Raw genomic sequence first — 23,102 nt, 5'->3', positions numbered from 1 at the left:
CTTTGAACATGAATGAGTGTTGGACTTTGTCAGAGGCCTTTTCTGCATTAATTTAGATCATGTAGTTTTTAGTTTTTGCTCTATTGATATAGTATATTACATTTATAGATTTTCGAATATTGAACCATCCTTGTATCCCTGGGATGAATCCTACCTGGTCATGGTATATGATCTTTTTGATGATTTGCTGTACGCTATTTGCTATAAAAATTTTCTTAAGCATGGCATTTAATCCATTAAAGATGAAATATCTTCACATTCTGCTCATTTAACTTCAATTGTTAATCCACTATCTTATGTTGAAGCTTTTCAAAAAGAGCCACCAAGGGTTGTTGAAGTAATCGTGGGCAAAGTTGAAGAAATCATGTCCTTTATTTAGTAATTCAATACTTTATCAATGAAAAGTTAAGAAGTTCTGGTATGCAAGTGACCCAACCATATGCATTCTTTTTTCTAAGTTGCTTGTGGCTGAGAGAATGAAGAGATAAGCAGGAGGGAAGCAAGGGAAAGAAAATTGTAGGATGGACATGTTAATCTAAAATGCTGAGGAAAGGTTAATAATTAGAGTAATAGTCACATGTCACTGTGCTTAGATGAGGAAATTGAGGCACAGAGCTATCAGAGATCATGCCCAGTGTGAAAAAGCTAGTAAGTAGGAGTATCAATGTTTCAACTTGGGAAGCTTAACCCCACAACCTATGGAATGAGGGATGATAGGCAGTAGCTTGGTTTTCAGAATTGTGGCTGCTGAGCCCATGTGTGTGTGCCTCAGGAGATGTACAAAACTGTACAGAGGGAGGAAATCCACATACATTTGTATTATGTTCAACACCCTGTTCCATTGTCTAGGTGCTGTTTTATCAATAAGAAAATCATGAATATTTAGTCACTTGCATGGTCAGTTTTTGCATCATGTTATAATGTTCTTGAGGACTGGCTGATGGATTTGGAGACCACACTACGTAGTTTTACTGAACCAGATCTCACAATTTCCACATTGAGGGAAAACCGCAAGAAAATGGCAAAGCTGATACTTCATCATGGGAAGTCTGTCAAAAAATTAGAAATTGATCCTGTACTAAATAATTTCATAATATATATGAAATTATTATGAGGGTTGCTGGTTTATAACTGCTAGGTAATCTGTCTTGAAATGTTTATCAATAAGAGTATAAAAACCATCGTTTATTCTATTGATTGTCTTTATAAGACACTTGACATTTAATGTATAGAACAAGAAAATAAACCCTGTGATTTGAAAGCAACCTTGTAACAATATTATAATATCTTAAAGTGAATGAAGGCAGACAAAGAGCACATATATGATTCCATTTATATGAAATGTCCAATTGACAAATCCATACTGACTTGTCCTAAACTAGTAACTGCCAGGGTTAAGGACAGGGGAAATGGGGACTGATTGCTAATAGCTGAAAAGTTTCTTTTCATGATGACGAAATGTTTCAGAACTTGTGGCAACAGTTGTTGTGTACTCTGCGAAACTACTAAATAAAGTCACTGAATTGTTCCTTTTAAAATGGTGAAATTTCTGGTATGTGAATATCTCAATGATAATAACAATTTATAATATTTGGGTAAAGTTAAAATTATTTTAAGACACTGTTTATAATTTGTATATATAATTGATAAAATTTTTATTTTCCATCATTTTTTATACATACAGGTAGAGTAATATAGTACTGCATATATTTAAGTCTGCATGTTTTGGGCATATGAGCTTCAAACCCTTACTTTGTTACCCTTTACCTCCTGTTTTGCTAATAAGTTTACATACTTACAAAACTTTGGAAGTTGTTACTTTAGAATTACAAAGAAAAGCACACATGTCTAGGTTACCTTTAAAAACAGTGCATCATTTTAAGTACACAAGGGAATAATGAAGTAGAAGAGGACATTGTCTTTTTAGATATGATGTATTTTTGAGATTGGAATCATCAGGCCTAATGGGAACCCAGACGATGTTGGATAGTATTCCTCCAGATTCACTCTTCGATAAAGGGTATCATCCAACCTCTTTATCTAAAATGTTTGTTTCCCAGGAAAATGTGAATCAAGTTACCTTACTTTTTCACCATCCAATGTGGAATATTTCTTTTTGCTATTGTTTCATGCCAAGCCAATCTTAAGTCAGGTTTAGCCGTGTTTAGTGTGACCAGTATGAGATTGTCCTTGATTTAGGTATTGTACACTGTTCAGATCTTTTTGGTTTTTTGTTTTTTTTTTGTTAGTTTGATTTTGTACTGGGAAACAAACTCAGAGCCTTGTGCTTGCCAGGCAGTTGCTGTGCCACTGAGCTATACCTCAAGTCCTGTTCAAATAAATTGTGACCCAGGCAATCTTAGGGATTTCTTTTGAGACAGATGGCAGGATTTTAAGAGTTTGAAAGACTGGTTTACCAATATAGTATGGAAAATATGGCAGCAGTATAATGATACAGAAAAAACATATTCTTTGTAGCCAGACAACTTTTAGTTGAACTCATTCACCCTGAGACCTTGGATAAAGGTACTAATCTGAGAGTCTCTGTTTCCTCAAAGGAAAATGAGAATAATGATACCTGTTTTGTATGTGAGGATTACATGGGATAAGATATGTAGAGTGGCAGCGAAGCTGTCCCTTGGGAAATGTTCAACAAACATCCCGCCCTAACCCTTTTTGTTGTTTGCTAACAGAACTGTAACAAATTGAGAAAATCAGGCTTCCTTCTATTTCGATTCTTTTATATTTCCTTCAGTGTTTATGAAACTATTTAAAAATCTACCACAACATGGGTATTTTTTACCTGTCTTATTTATAAATTAGGAATAGCATAATTTTAAATGCTATGATAGGATAAAAAGGCAACTGTCAATGAGTAATTGTAAAGTTATCTTGTGGTGTCATAATGTGATGAACCCATTACTGCTTTTTTAGCTTTTGAATATGTGTATTGGAAGTGTTGGAATGAGAAACTTTAATTACAAGTTTATGTTACTGGTTTTTTATTTTATTTATTTTTTCTTTCTTCTCTTTCCACTGGAGCCTGTTACTAGTTTTTAAATGAATGATTTTTTTTTCTGTGGTTAAAAAGGTATATGTTACTTTTCTTTCTAAATTCTAAACATTTTCTGAAAATTGTATGCCAAGCTGTAGTAAATATTTGAGATTTTGTTGAATATAAGAACAAAGGCCAAAGTTTCAAATTATTTCTTCCAAAAGTGAGAGATAATTACTGCTTGCTGAAAGTTGACCAGAAGTTCCAGTAAATGTCAAAAGAAAATGATACTGTAATATAATGATGTATTATTTTTTTACAGGTTTTATTGAAAACTACTGCTGGAGATATTGACATAGAGTTGTGGTCAAAAGAAGCTCCTAAAGCTTGCAGAAATTTCATCCAGCTTTGTTTGGAAGGTATTGTTTGTTTATTTGTTTGCTTGCTTATTTCTGGTGCTGCGAATTGAATCGAGGGCTTCCCTAACTTAGCCTCCCTAAATTGCCAGGGTAGCTGCAAACTTGTGATCTTCCTGCTTCAGCTACTTGAATAACGGCGATTACAAATATGTACTGCAGCCCCAGCCTATATAATTTAACAGAATTTTTTCTCAACAGATAATACTGTGATCAGCTTTGGTCCCTTTTGCTAGCTTCCACTTCTTTCTTGCATTCTTTAAATTTGGGTATTCCCTATGATTCCCCCTAGCTCAGTATTATCTGTACTTTTCTACGGTTACTTCCATCCAACTGACTCTCATATTTAGACCTCCAGTCAGCTCTTCACTTCTTAGCACTAATCTTTCTTATACTTAGTGGACTTTTTACTGAAAATTTCCATTTTTTGACTGCAACTAAACCAGCATGAAACCAAAATTTACCAGTTTTTTGTTTTGTTTTTGTCACACTGTGAGATTTATCCTTGCTCTTAGTCTGTGTTCCTATAACCAATTGATTTTCTTGAGTTTATATCTCCTTAGCCCATCTTGTCCTTGGAGTGGTGAAATCCAGATTTGGTGTCTGGCGAGGGAGAGAGGACATGCTTGCAGGACAGGTCTTAGGTCAGAAGAGTGTTGATCTCTGTAGCTCTGCATTGCAGCCCACTTCAGGACCTCAGGATTTTATGATCTATTTGGCCTTAGGATGAAAATTTCAAGGTGACTTTGCTGGAGTATTGTAGTGAACACCCAGATAAAGCGAAACTTTTCATTTTACTCTTTTTGACACTGTCTTATATATCTTTTGGCATCTCTACTTGCTGCATTCCTCTTGAGTGTGGTCCCCCAAATATATGAACCTCTGGAAAGTTTTACTGTAGATCCTGCTGATTCATAATCTGTGCCCTGCTCTCATTTCTGATCAAGGAGTAAAAGAATAGAGATAGCTCAAGACAAATCAGGATTATTTTCAAAGAGCAAGTCCTAATAGTTAGGTGAAATATCTTTAGTGGCAGAAGAAGAAACACATTAACTTAGTGTGAATATTATTTGCTTTTTTTTTTTTTTTTTTCCTGGAGCTGAGTACCAGATCCAGGGCCTTGCACATTGTAAACAACTGTTCTGACCCCAGCTTCCGCCTTCCTTCTCTTCCCTTCCTCCTTGTTCATCCCACTTCCCCTGTAGTACTGCAGAAGTGCTCTAACATACTGAGATACATTCAGCTCTTCTGGAACTGGCATTTTGAGAAGATCATCTCTACTCACTTTGAAAACTTATATTTTATTTTTATTTTTATTTTTTGGAAGAACCGGGGATTGAACTCAGACCCTTGCGCTTGACAGGCAAGTGCTTATTCTACTGAGCCATCTCCCCGGCCCCTTGACTTATATTTTAATAAAATGGAAAATTCAGAAGACATGGACAGATTCCTAGATCTATATGAATTGCCAAAGCTGAATCAAGTAGAAATAAAACTCCTAAATAAAGTGGTATCAATCAATAAAATTGAAGATGTAATTAAAAATCTACCAACCAAGAAAAGCCCACATCGTGGCAATTCCCTACTGAACTCTACAAGAAATTGAGAGAAGACCTAACACCACTACTTCCTCAACTCTTTGTGAAACTACCTCAGCCAGGGAATTTTAAACTTTCTTGTTGAGCCTCTGTGGCCTTGACTGTTGCCTCCCATATCTCCTGGAGGGTCCTGGGTGCGGGTATGAACCACCTGGGTGCCCACTGGCCTGAAGAGGCCTCAGAGGATTCTCTAACCCACACCCACACCTTTGACAATGGGTTTATTCCTCTGTAAGATTCTAAATGTCTTGAGTAGGGTCAACTTGGATCCTGTGAGGGACATATTTTAAGTTTGACACTTGTGTCTCATGTCCCAACCCCACCCTGCTACCCAAGTTCCTGGGCTCTGAGAATAATTACAGCCCTTTCCTAGAGCCTGCACCCCTCCCCATGACCTGAGTCCTGACAATGTCTACTATGCTAGGACATGACATGCCCACCCTGCCTACTGGGTCATGGCACCCATTGCTATAGAAACATACTCATCCATGCCCACTCCCCCATCTCAGCGCCCACCTTTGTGTCACCCCAACTGAGCCAGTTCCACTGATCCCCTACCCTGTCCACAAACTGGACTTGGGCTGTCTTAGGAGTTATTCCAGGAAGTCCCACCCAGAACCCCAAATTCCCTGGCTGTGTTCTTTATACTGCAATGTCTAAGATGGATAAAATTAAGGGCTGGGGGTATAGCTCAGCAGTATAACTGCCAGTCTGGCAAGCAAAAGGTCCCCAGTTCAATCCCTGCTTAAAAAATAAAAAATTAAATTAAAGATGAGTGACCATCCCAAGTGTGGATGAGGATGTGGCATACCTGAAACTCTCAGACATTGCTAAAGGGAATGTAAAATACTATCATCACTTACTTGTGCTGTTACAAAGAAAGGATCAACATCCATGTATAAGTCTGTAGAGAGACCCATGTTCATCTCTTGATGAAATATCTAGAAGTGGAAAGGCCGGGTTGACTTCTGGGTGTGTGTTTCACTTTTGAAGAAACCTCCAAATTGAAGGTAGTATTTATATCCCACCCCTTGTGCCTTCCCTCTCTCCTTCCCTTTCTCCTGCCCTTCCTCCCTCATTACTCCCTCCCTCTTACTTCTCTCCCTATTTTCCTTCCTTCTTTCATTTCTTCCCTCTCTTCTTTGCTCCCTGCTTCCTTCCTTCGTATAGGCTCCTACTCTGTTGTTGGGGCTGACCTCACATGGGATCCTCTTGTTTCAGCCTCCCATACAATGCATTTCTAAACCCCTCATAATGTAGCCTGTGACCCGCTTTCCTCACTAGTACTGTAGCTCACTTGGACCTAATGGGCAGGAAATTATGTCATCAGCTGATAAAGACTGTTTTCATTTTTTGTATACATTTTAAATGTGAAAAAGATACAGAGATAGAGGTTATATTACAATGACCAAAACAGTATTCTAGATGACAAAAATCAAAACAAAACAAATTTATTCAATAAAGGTATAGTAAAGGCTTAGCTGGCAAATGAACATGTGACTGTATCTAAACATTTGCCTAAAAAACAGCAGAAACACATTTTCCTTTAATGTGTTCATTACTTTCAAACTTATTAGAATAAATGGTCATATATGAATATAAACTTTGGGAAAGTTATATTTCTAGTGAAATAGGGCCCCTAAGAAAGAGAAAAATGTATTTTCTTTAACAAATTTTAAATCATTCTAAACTGAAAACTAGAACAATGTAATTGAAATTGAATCTAGGCTGCATATGCATAAAATGATCTGATCATAGTCTTTGCAAAATAAATTATTGCCTAGCACATCAAAATTCTAGCCCTTTTGGCTGTAAACTGCCTTATTCATTTTTTATAGAACTTCTGGGCCAGGGAGATAGCTCAGTAGAATAAGTGCTTGCCTAGCAAGTCCAAGGGCCTGAGTTCAATCCCCAGTTCCACAAAACAAAAAAAAAGAACTTCTGTAGAGCATGAAAAGAACAGGCATTACCCTTAAGTAGAACATACACAGTAAAACTAGCTAGTTAAAAAATTGAATAACATAAGACCACCCTGAATATAAGTTTAAACCTCATCAAAGAAAAATGCTTATCATTCGTATATCATTGTTAGAAAACTATTAAGATTGTTTTTGGGAGTGGGGATGATGTAACAGGAAAGATATCAAACACAGGCATTCATTGAAAAATTGTACATAAACTGTTCATAAGGTTGTAAATTGCTTCTTATACCGTCTTAAAATTGTATACCATGGATATAATTTCTACTATTCAACTGGAGGACAAAAGAATAACTTAAGAAAGTGTTTCCCAAAATGAGAGCCAAAGGGTCAAAAGAATTCTAACCTGGGCTGAGTAATAAACATTTCAGACAAGCTCCCTGTGAAGTGTTTCTGCATTCTAAAATGCCTTTTAGCAAAGAGCATCACAATTTTCTGACATGGCAGAACGTTTTAAAACAAGTTCCAGGCATTAAGAGAAAAATGCATGCCTGGCAAGTGAACATATGATTCTATCTAAGCATTTTCCTAAAAAACAACAGAAAAAACAAACACATTTTCCTTTGCTATATTCATTATTTTAAAACTTCACTATTAGAATAAATGATAATGTATGAATACAAGCTATGGGAAAGTTATATTTCTAATGAAATAGGGCCCCTAAGAAAGAGAAAAACATTTTCTTAAATGCCAACAAATTTTAAATGATTCTAACCTGAAAACTAGAACAAGGTAGTTGAAATTGACTCTAGGCTGCATATGCATAAAATGATCTGATCAAAGTCTTTGTAAAATAAATTGTCTTGAATACCAAAATGCCAGTCCTTCTGCTGTAAACTGCTTGATTCTCTTTTTGAGAACTTATGTAGAGTATGAAAAGAATGGGCCTGACACTCAAGGAATTAAAAAAGTCAGTTAAACCCATTTGTAGCACAAATCTACGTAGAATATACACAGTAAAATTCACAGTAAAACTCACAGTAAAAATTAAAAAATTTTAATAAGACCACCCTGAATGAAAGTTAGAATCTCATCAAAGAAGAATGCTCACCATTTGTATACCATTGCTAGAAAACTGATAAGATTTTTTTGGGGGAGGTGGAACAGGAAAGATATTAAACAGTCATTCATTGAAAAATTATTCATAAAATGTTCATAATATTGTAAATTGCCATTTATACCATCTTAAAAATTTATGCTCTGATTATACTTTCTACTATTTAACTTGAGGACAAAAGAATAACCTACAATGTTTCTCAAAATGAGGGCCAAAGACCCAAAAGAATTCTAACCTGGGCTGAGTAAAGAACATTTCAAACAAGCTCCCTATGAGGTTGTTCTGCATTCTGAAATACCCTGTAGGAAAGAGCACCACTTTAAAGATCATAGACATGTTTCTGATGTGGCAGAATGCTCTCTAAGCTTATGTTGTGAACACCACTCTTCATTTTAAAACAAGTTCCACGCATAAAAGAAAAATACATACCTGGCAAATGAACATGTAACTCTAAACATTTTCCTAAAAAACAATAGAAAACAAACATATTTTCTTTTGCTGTGTTCATTACCTTCAAACATATCTATTAGAATAAATGATGATGTATGGATATAAACTATGGGAAAGTTATATTTCTAATGAAATAAGGCCCCTAAGAAAGCAAAAAACATATTTTCTTATATCTAACAAATTTTTTATCATTCTAAACTGAACACTAGACGTCTTACCTAACCTTAAATTGTGCTAAGATTGTGCCGTAGTAATTTACTTAGATAATGATGGTAATTTTAATAGCCTTTGCATAAAAACTGGTACTAACACAAGAATGCTATATATGACAACTCATTGAGAAACTGCTAACCACTAATTAAAATAAACATATTTGAAGAACTCTGTACTTAAAAGATTCCTATATGTATTTCATGTGTTATTCAACTAAAGAAACTTAACTAAGGGAGTAGAACTAGGACCTATGTGTGTTCTGGAGATGTATTCAAAATTGTGAAGTTTTGAATTTCCCTCAAGACTATATAAACTTTATGCCAAAGAAACAGGTAATATGGTTTGGAGGGAAATAAGCATAGTTAAAACATTCTACATAAAAGGCAAATTATTTGCAATAACAAAAATACCAAGAGAAATTATACACATTCTGAAACCATTAAACAAATGGAATGTGTGTACAAGTTAGGATAACAAGCAGTTACTTCATACATAAATCATAAACAGCAAGTCTATCAACCTCAAGAAATGCAGTACTCTCTATCATAAATTGTAAGAATCAAGTATGACAAATATAAGTACAGAAAACTTAAAATTAACTTCTAAACAATTCTGAAGTGGTCATTTAAGTCCAGGCTGGCGGTAAGTTTTTCTGCCCATTCAATGGCAACACAAGCAAAATGCACAGTAGGAAAATGAGGATCAGACCTGCTCTTCATAACTCAAAAGTTGATTGATGTACTCACAACCTGCAAATTCATGGGCTTCAATTGTTGTCATGCTGCCCATGACTTCTGGATTGAGGCAGTTTCTTTAATAAACTGCCAATCAAAGTTTTCTAACCCTAATTTTCCAGTAATCTTTGGCTTAAAGGGAGGTACCACCTGCTTTTGCTCCAACAGTTCCCAGTCCACATTCTAAAAGAATGGGTGGTGCTGAATGTCCTCAGATCCCACGTCACCATGACAACCCAGTCTGTCCCTAGGTTACTTCTTCAGCAAACCCTACTGCAAGGTGGTATGAGAATAGTGCTTTCCAAAATAAGTAGAAAGAGATGAGTGATTGCCGTTTTATGAGGGTTATCAGGGCTCTCAGTGATAGGAAAGGGAGACGTCCCAGCCATCATCTCATTTAGGATCACTCCAAGACTCCACCAATCCACGCCAATACCATAAGCTTCATCTTTGATCTTTTCTGGAGCCAGGTAATTAGGTGTACCACAAAATGTGCCCATCACATCTCCTGGCCTGAGTCTTTTTTTTTTTTAACAAACACAATAGTCAGTGAGCTTGATGTGGCCTTCGGAATTGAGTAATAAATTGTCCAATTTCAGGTTTCTCTAGAGGACCCCCCACTGGTGCAAGTAGTTGAGGGCTAAGCTGATCTCTGCAGCATAAAACCTGGCATGTGGCTCAGGAAGTATTCCATAGCGCTGCATGTGCAACATCAGATCTCCTCCACTTGCATAGTCTAGGACAGAAAACCACTCTGATTTTCGTGTGAAAGAAAGAATGCATCCCAACAAAGAAAGGATAACTTGTTACCTGCTTCAATACACACTGCTCTGTCTTTACCCGATGATAGTTGGCATGGTCTTTTCTCACCACTTTCATTGCAAACTTTCTATCCATGTTTTTCAGTTGAACCAAGAACACTCACATAACCTCCTTTCCCTATCACCCGGAGGATATTAAAGTCTTGGGGTCCCAGCCTAGATGGAGGTTGGCCATGTACCCTGGTGTTCCTTACTGCCTGGTCTTTAGCAAGTTGTTCCAAAGTGTGATGACTTGAAGGATGAGACAGGCTTAGGGCCCATGTGGGGTCTGAAGCCACGGGTGGTTGATAATTCAGTGTCACGGGGTCCAGTGGTGAGGAATGCTGCCTACATTCAGTTATGACCAGTGTGTGGCACCTCTTGTGCACCAAGATCTTACAGTTGATGCACTTGTACACCAGGCGTCCCTATCCTGCTACACCGTCTATGCAGACTGCACAGTGAGCATGCCTGCAGAAACGTTTGGCCTGAAACATGTGGCTACTGGCGCAATAAAAGTTTTGCAGAGGCCTGCAGCTTTGCGCTGGGTGGATGGATCTTATAGGTAAGGCATCTTAGGCTGTTCTGATGCAGGGGGTGTTGCATGGAGTAAGTTTGTTCTCCTCCTCTTGTTCAGACATCAGAAAGGCTTCTATTTCCTATGTATATGACAAAGTGTGCGGGTCTCCTTCCTCTTCAACCCAAGTCTTGGTTGGGTCTCTAACTTCATCGCTGAGGCCCACGAGGGACATGGACTTCCCTGAACGTGGTGTGGTGATGTCTGTGCCTGTGCTTAGGGCCTTCAGGGTTGAGCTGTGGATTCTGGAGGTGCTCGGGAGGGAGGGATTATAGTGGGGTTCACTGCCTAGGGAAACTGACATGAAAAGCTCCGGGATTGAGCACGCCCTGGCTTCCTACACTGACCTCACAGGCTGGAGCTTAGGGTAGCTCCCTGTGAAGTACTTTCCATAGGTGACCTGGTCAGGGCAGATGAACACCAGGTTGGACCAGAACTCAGAGTAGCTCCCTATGAAGTGCTTTCTTTTGGTGAGTGGGTCAGCGTGGGTGGACACTAGGCTCATCACTGTGTCTGGGTGCCTGGTGGCTGTGACTTTGTTTTACCAGCCTGGACTTCTTTCGCTCCCCAAGATTTTTGTGTCTGACTCTGGGGAGACCTGTGCAGAGCTCATGGGAGTCCCTGGGCCAGGTGAGACTTGCCCTGAGGTCTTCTGCTTTGTGGTGCCATTGGTATTTGGGCTTAGGCAGACTTCATACAGGTCAGTTGGACTTTCTCCCATCAGTAGAGGTCAGCCCTGGGGGCACCTTCCCTAAGGTGTCTATGACAGCTAAGAGGCTCCTACATCGTGTCCTGAGGCATCTGGATGGAGTCAACCTTCTCCTCAGTTGTTCATGTACACTTTCTCTGCCTGGGGCCCTGAGGCTATGGCCTTGGGAAGGAGAGAAGCAGTTAAATTATGTATCCTGTATTAAATCTATTTTCTTGGCAACCCAGACTATAATACATGCTTAACAAACGAAGTTTCACAATATGCTTCCTAAATTCATTCTCTTTCAACAATACCAAAGCCTCTCCAGTCATGATTTCTCATCACCCCTCGATGCAGCTGGATGACAATTATTGCAAAGCAGAAGGAGGAGGGGAGAAAGAGGACAAGAAAGAGGAACATGAGGCACAGGAGGAAGAAGAAGAGGAGCAGAAAGAATCTGAAATAAGCTAATTATTCTTAGTCTGGCCCCAACAATACACTGAGGCTACGTAGAAGGAAACTGTTGCCTTTCAGTGACAAGTGACTGCCTGTGGTTACAACAGATGCATACAGTGTTTTTGAAGAGCCCACAGAGTGTGTCGAGACAGACCTCAATGCAGAAAAAGGAGGGACTCCTAACACTTCTTCTCCAGCTCCTGCTTGTGGCACGAGAGAGGATGACTGAGTCTACAGGGACACAACTGGGGTGGGTAAATCCAGAGGCCTCCAGAGAGAAATGCTGCAGTGGAATGCAGAGTGGATGGTGTGTGCTACAACAGCTAGTGAGTGGCTTTAGTCCCTGTAACTGCAAGTCTGCTGGAGAAAGTGCTTGGCCAGAGAACACTTTAGGGAAGGGCCAACTGAACCTCGGGCTCAGAGCAGCCATTGCTTGGCTTCATCTCTGGGCCCCTCACATAGTAACTGGCCAAGAGGAGATGATGGGAAATGTCTAGGCTCAGGGAGTCACAGTTTAGGGCAGCAGAAAACACCCAGAGTGTTGTAGGATGAACAGGCCAGACCCCCTTCTCCCAACATAGGCCCTGATACCAGAGTCAGCTGAACTGCTGTGGACTTGAAGTAACAGACTTGGCAGCCTACATTACTCATGCTGCAAGCTTCCTGAGTTTGTCTAGCACCTTGCCCTAATCCTACTCAGGCTTGCTGTGATTGTCCAGCATGGACCTGGCCTGTGACTGCTTCCTTTCTCTACTAATGATGGCTGAGTCATCTCTTGAGTTGCATACTACCACACAACTGTAGGCTTTACCTTAGGGAAGGCGCCCCCAGGACTGACCTCTACTGATGGAGAAAATCCAGCTGACCTGTGTGAAGTCTGCCTAAGCCCAAATACCAATGGCACCACAAAGCAGAAGACCTCAGGGCAAGTCTCACCTGGCCCAGAGACTCCCCTGAGCTCCCATGAGCTCTGGACAGGTCTCCCCAGAATCCAGTGCAGTTGTTACAACTGTAGGCTTCAGAAGATAACCACATACATGTGAGAGTGATCTGGCTGCCGTTTCACTCCTCATTGTTGATGTGGCTGACTTGGCTGTCTAGGCAGGTGCCTTTTTCCTCCCTCACTACCCCATGTACATCCATCCTGAAGCTGCACACTTGATAAAAGAGGACAACTATCCCTGATAGAAGAGGACCATTTCCTCAGTCAAGAATATACAAGTAGTTGTGCTACTGCACAGTCCAGTGCAAGTGTATATCAGGAGGTGGATGCATTTGCATGGAAAGTCTAAAGAGTCAGTGCTGGAAGACTGAAAGCTACGTGCTGAAGAGGCTGTGCCACAATGCAGGAGATGACATTCAAAGAGAAGGTAAAGACGAGCTCCTCCAGAGAAACAGAGGCAGATCTGCCCTTCTACATGTCCCCTTTATATGTTCCAGGCAACAATCCACTCTAAGATGAGTCTTCCACAACTTACAGTGTGGAGTTGCTGAGTGATTTAGTTAAACTTGTACTCAAATTGACACAATCAATCATTATGGTAAAAAAAAAAAAAAAAAAAAAAAAAGATTGGCAGAACACATCAAGAAATAAGATGTTAGCAGGACATGAGGGCCCATGCCTGTAACTTCAGGACTCTTGAGGCTGAGTGGTTGATACATTATGTCAATTTGTGAAGTTAAAAGCTTAACTAAATTGGCTCAGCAATTCCACTACCTACAGTGTGGGGCCACACCATAGGGCCTGGAGGCCCCACCCTAGTATGACTCATCATAAAAATGATATAAAAGGAAACTGAAGAAGGCTGGAGTGTTCCACTTCTTTGGAGGAGCTGTGGTATTCTCAGTCAGCCTGCAGGAAAGGCGAGAGGCCTGCTAGACAGGGCAGCTGCTGTCCTGTCTTTGCTTTTTGCCGTCTTCTGCCAGAAGGAGTGGCTGCCTCTGTCATATACTATTCTGCTTTGGAACCAGTCGAGTACGGACTGAGACCTCCACTAACTGTGAGCTAAATAAACCTTTCGTTCCTCTATTTTGAGTGTCAGGTATTTTGTCCCAGCACTGAGTGAAAAGTAACTAAGGAACTGAGGTAGGAATATTGCTGTGAGTTCAAGGACATTCTGGGCTACATAGTCAGTTCAATTACGTGTTCCAGCACATGAACACAGAGTGAGACCCTGTCTTTAGAAAAAAAAAAAAGAAAAACCAGAAAAGAAAAGAAAAGAAACAAGATTGAACAATATGTTGTATGCAAGAAAGAAACAAAATTAACTCAAAAAAAAAAAATTCATAGAGTGAAAATCAGTGGATAGAAAACAATACTTGGCACAAGAACCCAGAAGAAAGCAAGAGTAGCAATTCTATTTGCAGACAAAGTGGATTGCAAGCCAAGCATGGTCAACAAAGAGAAAAAAGGGTCCCTACATACTTCTAAAGGAAACAATCTAAGAGGAAGAGATAATAATTATATATGTTCCTAATACTAATATGCTCAAATATATAAAAGACGTAAAAAATGAGATAAACATTCATGCAACTGTAATGGGAGACCTCAATGACCGGTCACAAATAGATCAACCAAAAAATATATGCACAAAGAAATATCAGACCTGAAATAAACCTTTGAACAAGTGGACTTAGTAAATAACAACAGAGTGTTCTATGCAATAACAGAATACACATTCTTCTTAACAGCACATGTCACCTTCTCAAAAATAGTTCACTTACTGGTACATGAAACATGATTAAATAAATGGACTACAATTGAAATCTTGCCATGCATATTATCAGATCATAGTGGATCCAAACTGGAAATGGCCAAAGAAACCACAAATTACATGAACACATGGAAATTAAATATCACTCTCCTGAATGACCAGTGGATCACAAAGGAAATTAAAAGGTATGCTAAACAGTTTTGAAAATTAAGCCATAATGCCAGTACAATATATTGGAATGTATGGGATGCCATAAAAGTAGTTCTATGAAGGAAATTTATATAGGTGAACTTCCATATCAGAAAAAAATAAGCAACCTCAAATAGATGACCTGCTGTTGAACCTACAGCTTCTAGAAAAAGAACAAGTTAAACCCAAAGCACATAGGAGGGAGGAGAATCAGACCAAATATTACAGCAATTGAGACTAAGAAAACAAGAAAAAGTCAACAAATTGAAGAGATGGCTCATTGAAAGAGTAAATAAAATAGACACCCCTGGAATGGTGTGTCTCTAGATGCCCCCCAAAGCCTCATGTACTTTAGATTGGTGGCACCTGAATCTAGAGTTTGTGATTGATTCCTGGTTCCATGGTACAGTTAAGGGTGCTGAGATTAGGGGTGGATGACTGCTGGATCAGTGCACTGCCTGGATTGCCCCCACCCCAGGAGGCTGGATAAGATAAAGGGCCAGAGGAGACTTAGCTTCCCCTTTCACTCACTTCCTTGCTGCTCTCGCTGTCTCCCACTGCCATAAGCTGCTGCCTCTCTGCCATGTGCCGCTCTGGCTCAGTGTCAGCTGAGTATGCACTGAAACCTCTATAAACTGTGAGCTAAAGACTTTCCCCCTTTAACTTTGGTTGTTGAGTATTTTGTCTTAGCTACAAGACAAGTAACTAATACAAATCCTTAATCCACCTTATCAAAAAAATACTCAAATCCATGTAATTAGGAATGAAAAATTCAAAATCTAAACAGATCCTGACTAAAGCCATGTTATTAATATGTACTCTGAGAACCTGTATTCTAATTAGATGAAACTCAGAAGAAGTGGATTTTTAGATGTATATGAACTACCAAAGCTGAATCAAGAAAATATAATAATTCTAAATAATCCAGTATCAATTCATGGAATTAAATAACTAATTTTAAAACTGTCAACAAACTGTAGACCAGGTCCTAATGGATTCACCGCTGAATTTGGCAAGAAATTTAGGGAAGATCTATTGCCATTACTCCACAGACGTTTTAATGAAATGAAAAGGGAAGCCATATTCCCAAAGTCATTCCTGAAAGCCTCACCCTGATACCCGAACCAGAGAAGGATCCAACAAAAGAGAGAGAGAGAGAGAGAGAGAGAGAGAGAGAGAGAGAGAGAGAGAACCCCACAGGCCAACCTAAAGAACACAAGTGAAAAAAACTTTAATAAAGTACTGGCAAATACAATGCAGCAAATCATCAAGATTATATACCATGACCAAATTGGATTCCTCCCTGGAATGTAGAGATGGTTCAACATACATAAATCAAGAAATGTAATATACCATGTTATGATTTGTGTGTGTATTTGTACTCCAAAGCCTCATGCAGTCATTGAAGCGCAGTTCTACAGTTTGTGATTAATTCATGATCAAAGACTGGGATTATGGGTCTGAGTACTGCTGGGATTATGGGTGTGAGTGCTATACCCCACCTGGAGCAGATAACTTGATTGCAATTTAAGGGAGACAGACTTGCTCTTTGGTGCCATTGTTGCCACTGCTCCTGTCTTTTTTTTTTTTTTTTAACTCTTGCTCTTTGCCACTGACATGAAAAGTTGCACTCTTCCATGTGCTGCTCTGCCTTGGAGCCAGCTGAGTATGGACTGAAACCCCCAGTAACTATTAGCTAAATAAGCCTTTCCTTCCTTCGTTTAAGTATGTTAGGTATTTGTCCTAGCAAGGAGAGAAGAATAACAGACATACCATATGAACAGAGCCAAGAATAAAAATCATGTAATCATCTCCATCTGAATAGATGCAGAAAAAGGTTTTGTTAAAGTCCTGTAAGCATTTCTGATAAATACCCTACAGAAAATTGGGATAGATGGTCTTCATCTCAATCTAATAAAAATAATCTATGACAATCCAACAGCCAACATCATACTAAGTGAGCAACAACTGAAAGCTTTCTCTCTAAATCAGGAACAAGACAAGGATATCCACTGACACCCCTCTTATTCAACATGTTCTTAAAAACTTTAGCCAACAGAATTAGGCAAGAGAAAAAAGTAATAGGAATACTGATAGAAAGGAAAAAGTTTAACTATCATTATTTGCCGATCACATGATATTCTACATAAAAGACCCCAAAACTGCACTAAACTGCTAGATTTAATAAGCAAATTCAGTAGCATAGTTGGATACAAAGTCAATAATCAATAGCCTTCCTATACACAAATAACAAACTCACCAAGAGGGAAATTAGGAATGCAACACCTTTCACAATAGCATCCAAAAGAAAGAAAGAAAGAAAGAAAGAAAGAAAGAAAGAAAGAAAGAAAGAAAGAAAGAAAGACAATCTTTTTTTATTTTTTCTCGGAACTGGGGTTTGAACTCAGGCCCTTGCTCTTGCCAGGCAAGCACTTATTCTCTTGAGCTATCTGCCCAGCCCTGTTTAGTCTTTTTTTTTTTTTTTTCTAGAATCAATCTAATGAAAGATATTAAAGACATCTGCACTGAAAACTACAGTACTGAGAAAAAGATGAAAGTGGTATCAGAAAATGGAAAGATATTCCTTGCTCTTGTGTAGAAAGAAACAACATAGTGAAAATGGCCATACTTCCAAAACTTTTATACAGATTCAACACCACTCAGATCAAAATTCCAACAGCATGCCTCACAGAATTAGAGAAAGCAATCCTAAAATTCATTTGGAACCAGAAGAGACCTAGAATAGCAAAGTCAATTCTGGGCAATTATGGTAAAAATAGCATGGTATTGGGTAAAAAAGATTCAAAAATCAATGGAACAGATTAGAAGATGCATAGACAACTCCAGACCATACTCAGCCACTTTATCTTTGATAAAAGGCCCAAACACATTCACTGGAAGAAAGTCTCTTTAATAAACAGTGCTTGGAAAACTGGCTCTTCTCATATCAAATATCAAAATTGGACCCATATCATTCACCATGCCCTAAATTTGAAATGGATCAAAGATCTAAATATTAAAACAGAAACATTATCTGCTGGAAGATAGAATACATAAAATTCCTTAATACCTTGGCATAGGCAAACACTTTATAGATATAACTCAGATTGCACAGACACACAGAGAACCAACTACTGGGATCTCGTCTTATTGAAAAGCTTTTGCACAGCGAAGGCAACCACCAACAGAATGAAGAGACGGCTGAAAACTATGGGAAAAAATGTTTGCCACCTGTTCCTCAAAGGATTACAATGACAACGTAAAAAGAACTCAAAAATATCAGAATTCCCAAATTCAAAGACCCAATCTAAAAATGGGCATCTTAGATGAATACACATTTCACAAATGAAGAAACACAAACACAAAATGTGTGAGAATTGTTCACCATCGCTGGTCATTTGAGAGATGCAAATTAAAACAACACTGAGATTCCATCTTACCCCTGAAAGAATGGTTATTATCATGAAATCCACCAATAACAAATGCTGGTGCTGAAAATGAACCATTCTCCACTGTTGGTGAGAGACTGGTGCTACAACTATGGAAATCAATGTAAAGATTTTTACAAAACAAAGTAATGGTGCTGTTAGACCCAGCCATTCCCCTGATGGTTATCTTCCTAAAGAATTAAAAGCATCAGATCACAGTGACATGTGCACACCCATGTCGATAGAGCATAGTTTGTAACAGCCAGTTCTTGGAAATAGCCCAAGTGTCCATCACCGGATGAACACATAAAGAAGATAAGTTTTTTTTTTTTTCTACATTGGGGTACCACTGTGCCATAAAGAAGGATACACTCAAGGCATTTCTAGGAAAATGAATTCACCTTGAGCCCATACTCAAGTGAAGTAAATCAGGTATACCTGTGTGAACACCACATTGTTTCTCTAATATGAGAAACCCAAAATTTATTTTGAAATGGGAGCAAATATTTCAAATGAGGAGGGGAACAAGAGAAATGAAAGAGGAAAAGGACAGAAAGAAAAACAAAAAAGAAAAAGAAGGGAAACATGAAGCAAAGCTTTGTATATGCAGAGGAGAGGAGGGGTTGAAAGGAGGGTAGGGGAATGAGGAAAAAACAAGTTATATCATGTACAGGTACAAATTCTCTGTGATGAATGTGGTTATGTACATTTAAAATATACCAATAAAATCTAAAAAAAAATGCTAAAAACTTAAAACTTAAAAATTATTTTATGAGGTAGGACTGGGCCATGCCTCTGTAGTACTTGCTTAGCCTGTGCAAGGCCATTGGTTCAATGTCAATACCACAGAAAAGGAAGGCATCAGACTCACTTCCTAATTCAGTAATACATTCTACGGTTACCTGTTTTCAAGAATACTTGTGTTTATTGATCCCCATGGAGTAAATACTATATACACCTGGGCCCATGGATATCTTGTGACTTCATGGTAGGAGCATTTACACAAGATAAATCTAATACTACAAGGTAGTTCGATTAGGAAGGACTCAACTGTCAACAAAGCTAAGAAACAGAAGAGGCACAGAAAGTCAGACTTGTTTCTGGTAAGAAGTTTTGAAGAATCAAAAGCTCAAATTTTATAGGACAGTAAAATTATAAAAACATTAGAAAGACTGAGTGGTAAATTGCAATTCATGACCAGGTGAATGGGAAAACCATATATCTGGATATAATAGGACAATGAAGAAAAAATGAGGTTCTTGTGTTGGGTGACGAAGAAATTCAATTACAGCAACAAAAATTATTCTTCAATTTATGATAATACAAGGAAAAGAAAAAAAGAGGAATAACCAAAGAAATTCTCAACTTGAACAGGTATGAGACTGAATTACTATTGGAAAGGCTAACAAGAAAACTGAGGAGACTGATTGAAATGAAGATAGTTCTGAATTACTAAAGTCAAGGTTTTAAATATTCAAAGCCTGGGGGGGGCATAGCTCAGTAGTGGAGCACTTTCCTAAGATGTGTGAGGCTCTGGGTTCAATCCCTAGCACCACAAGGAAAACAAGAAGTGTAATTCAGAGAACCCTATTTTAATACTTTCATTTTACAATTTAAACAAGGTCTAATGTTCCTAGCTCTTGTAACACTCCTATCAATGTATCAGCAACAAAGCCATATCTTAACAGCAAATGAATAAGAGCATGAGAAAGTGAGAGCATAGCCACAGGTATATGGCCCTCAGCGAAAATAAAGTTCACAGCTGTAGGGAATTTCATAGCCTTAATAAACCCGAAATGGCCACAGTTGTATAGAATCAGCCCTGGAGTTTGTGTCTGTGTAGTATAGTTAAGAGAACACTTAAAATACTGGAAAAATTTTAAGTGAGTATATTAAAAAGTAGGGTAAAATTTATCACATAAAAGAAGGAAAAGGAAACTTGTTAGCTTTAGTATTTTTACTTGTTTCTCCAAATTGTGAAGGAGTCAGATTGATTTATGCAAATAATCACTTTTTTGCCACTAATTTGCTTTTGTGTTTTCTCTTCATGATTGGCTCTTCATTAGTTATCTTTTTTCCCCTATCTCCTTAAACAGCAGCTTATTAATTCTGTTGGAAAAGTGAGATACACACACATATTAGTATGCTACAGGTTAAAATAATTTTTATGCAGCTAAAGTATTTATTTAACAAAATAGCAAAGAGGGTGAAGTAAATAAGGCAGACTGATCACAAAGTATGCTTTAAATAAGAATTAGTGGGGGCGAGGGAGATGGATCAGTGGAATAAGTGCTTCCCTGGCAAGCGCAAGGGCCTGAGTTCAATCCCCGGTTCTGCAAAATAAATAAATAAATAAATAAATAAATAAGAATTAGTATATATGCTACCAAAATGAGTGCATAGCTAAAAATTATTAATGCTAATACATAAAATTAAATACAAAATCTTAGAAGAAATGTGTAGCTGATTTTAAAATACGGCTATAAAGTCCTATATAAAATTAACCTAGAAATATATAGTTAATCAAAATATATCACAATATCCTTACAGTGTATATCCAGAAATAAAAATATAATGAGAAATATTAGAATCATAGCAGTCAAATACAACTTTGCTTCACATTTGAGATGCATTTAAAGTTTGTTTATCAGTAGTAGAGAAAATTTAGAATGATGATGTGAATGTGCATAATGAAATAATAAAGATTCTCTCTTCAAATACTTACATGGGATGATGCATAAAGATTTAAGAGGAAAATAAACATTGCAAACAATAAAATCTAGTAATGCACATACCTAAAATGCTATAATGACATGTATAAATTGCTCAACAGCAGTTATTAATAGATAACAAACAAGTAGTAGAAACTTGTGGAAATTGGAAGTTCTAGCTACACTAAAATACAAAACTATGGTGTAAACACTAGAAAACTCACAGTCATTTATGTATATAGTATAATTTTATGCATTTCTTAATAATTTTATCCATTATGGTTGAAAAATTGTAAAGAAAACCTTAAAATGAAAAGGCTGACATCAAAAAAGACTAAATGGAAAGTAATGGAAAAAGAATAGAATGCTATAATTTTAAAAAATAGAACCAAAGAGGCTGGGGAAATGGCTCAGTAGAATAAGTGCTTCCCTGGCAAGCGCAAGGGCCTGAGTTCAATCCCCGGTTACACACACACACACACACACACACACACACAAATAGAACCAGGAGTAATAAAGAACTCATGTCACCTGTCTCTCTCATGTAATAAATATCTGGGTGTGTTAGATCCTGCTTCTCAAACACTTTAACTTGGAGCAATAGTCTCTTTCTCTTCTCCAACTTGTCTCCTTCCAATCCGTTTTCCATGCTGAGAGTTTGAGTAACCATTGGAAAAAACTCATCTGATCATGCTAGTTGATTGCACATTATGAATCTAAAGGAATGGTTCCATATTTTGTTATACACTAGGTAAATGTTATATTTAGATTTGACTATTTGTAGAAGTTCAGTAAAAATTGGAAAGTTTGATCTTGCATACAATGTGAAAGTTTTTAAATGATCTTAATCTTTAGATCATGCCTATCTATATATTTGGTATAGGGTCTCACCTTGCAGCTAGGACTCTTAGTGATCCTCCTGTTTTCAGCCTCCCCAGCACTGGGATTAAAAGGCATGCACCACCATACCAGGACTCAGTTGCTGGCTCAGCATGCCCTGGGGGCAAAGCTAGCTTGGCATGTGAAACTGGGGATGGAACCTTGGTCCCTGTGCTTGCCAAAGCTGATGCTTAGTCTGCTGAACTTGGCCCCTAGTTTTTTGATCTATTTAATATTTAGAGCAATACTGTGAGTTGATTTATATTATTAATTTTATAGTGAGATAACTGAGTTTATTGCTGTAGAACTACCAAAAGATAAGACCACAACTCCTGAATGCTGAATGCAGCGTTAATCTATGAAATGGTTACTTAGGATTTAAGAGAGGTATTTGTAGACTGCTTGATGTGTACGGTTTCTGTTTGTAACTCCAGTGAACTTGTCTTACTGAAGGAGCTCTACTGAATATGCCCCAATAGTTTTTTTCTACTGGAAAGAGGGATTTATTTTAAAACAAAGAATCACCTCATATTTCTTTCTCCTTTTTTTAGTGTACTCTGTACTCCATACAGCTTGTAAATTAGAGATTATATTTTTAAATATACATTTTATATCATTATCTCAAAGATATGGTTATGAGGTACCCCAAGCCAGTGTAATAGTTACTTTATGAATTATATTACTAATTCTATCAGTGTAATGCATGTACTACGGTAGATACCTATGTATATTTGTCATAGAATTAACTTAGGTTGTATTCAGTTGCAAGAAAATTTAACTAGTAAACACATCATCCTTTATGATAAAAAATCTAGACTTAGATAATTCTACAGCTTGGAAAAAACATTAGAGAATTCTGCTTTCTCCATAAGTTACAACTCCCACTGTAAAGTTGGTTGCACTTTAAATTCTTTTGCTGCTGGCTTCCATTTGTTTTTACAATGATAATTATAGCTTTTGCTTATTAAGCATTTATTTCAGGGCACAGTGTATACTCTGCATATTTTCCCTTGAACTTATCTAATGTGAGCACAAAAGTAACTTCAGTGAGGTAAAATAATTTCTTTCCTTTCACCTGAAGGAGTTTTTGAAAAACTGAGGTGAACTTTATGTAACCTAAAACTATCATTTTAAAGTATGAAATTTAGGGGCTGGTGAGATGGCTCAGTGGTCTAAAGCACCTACTTAGAACAAGCTTAGCAAAGCACAGGGACC

The 23,102-nt window shown here is 37.9% G+C and overlaps 1 protein-coding gene across 1 annotated transcript in view; it reads left to right on the top strand.

The window, feature by feature from the left end:
• Cwc27 (CWC27 spliceosome associated protein homolog) overlaps positions 1-23,102 on the top strand; it is a 277,617-nt gene that overhangs the window by 9,053 nt on the left and 245,462 nt on the right. Inside the window, exon 2 of the mRNA XM_004623050.3 lies at positions 3,318-3,414. Within this exon, the coding sequence (XP_004623107.2) occupies positions 3,318-3,414 (97 nt within the window). The remainder of the gene's footprint in view (positions 1-3,317; positions 3,415-23,102) is intronic.

The sequence above is a fragment of the Octodon degus genome, unplaced genomic scaffold (assembly GCF_000260255.1).
Source record: "Octodon degus isolate 3935 unplaced genomic scaffold, OctDeg1.0 scaffold00001, whole genome shotgun sequence".
In the NCBI taxonomy this organism is placed as follows: Eukaryota; Metazoa; Chordata; class Mammalia; order Rodentia; family Octodontidae; genus Octodon; species Octodon degus.
This window is presented reverse-complemented; position numbering and strand designations above follow the sequence as displayed.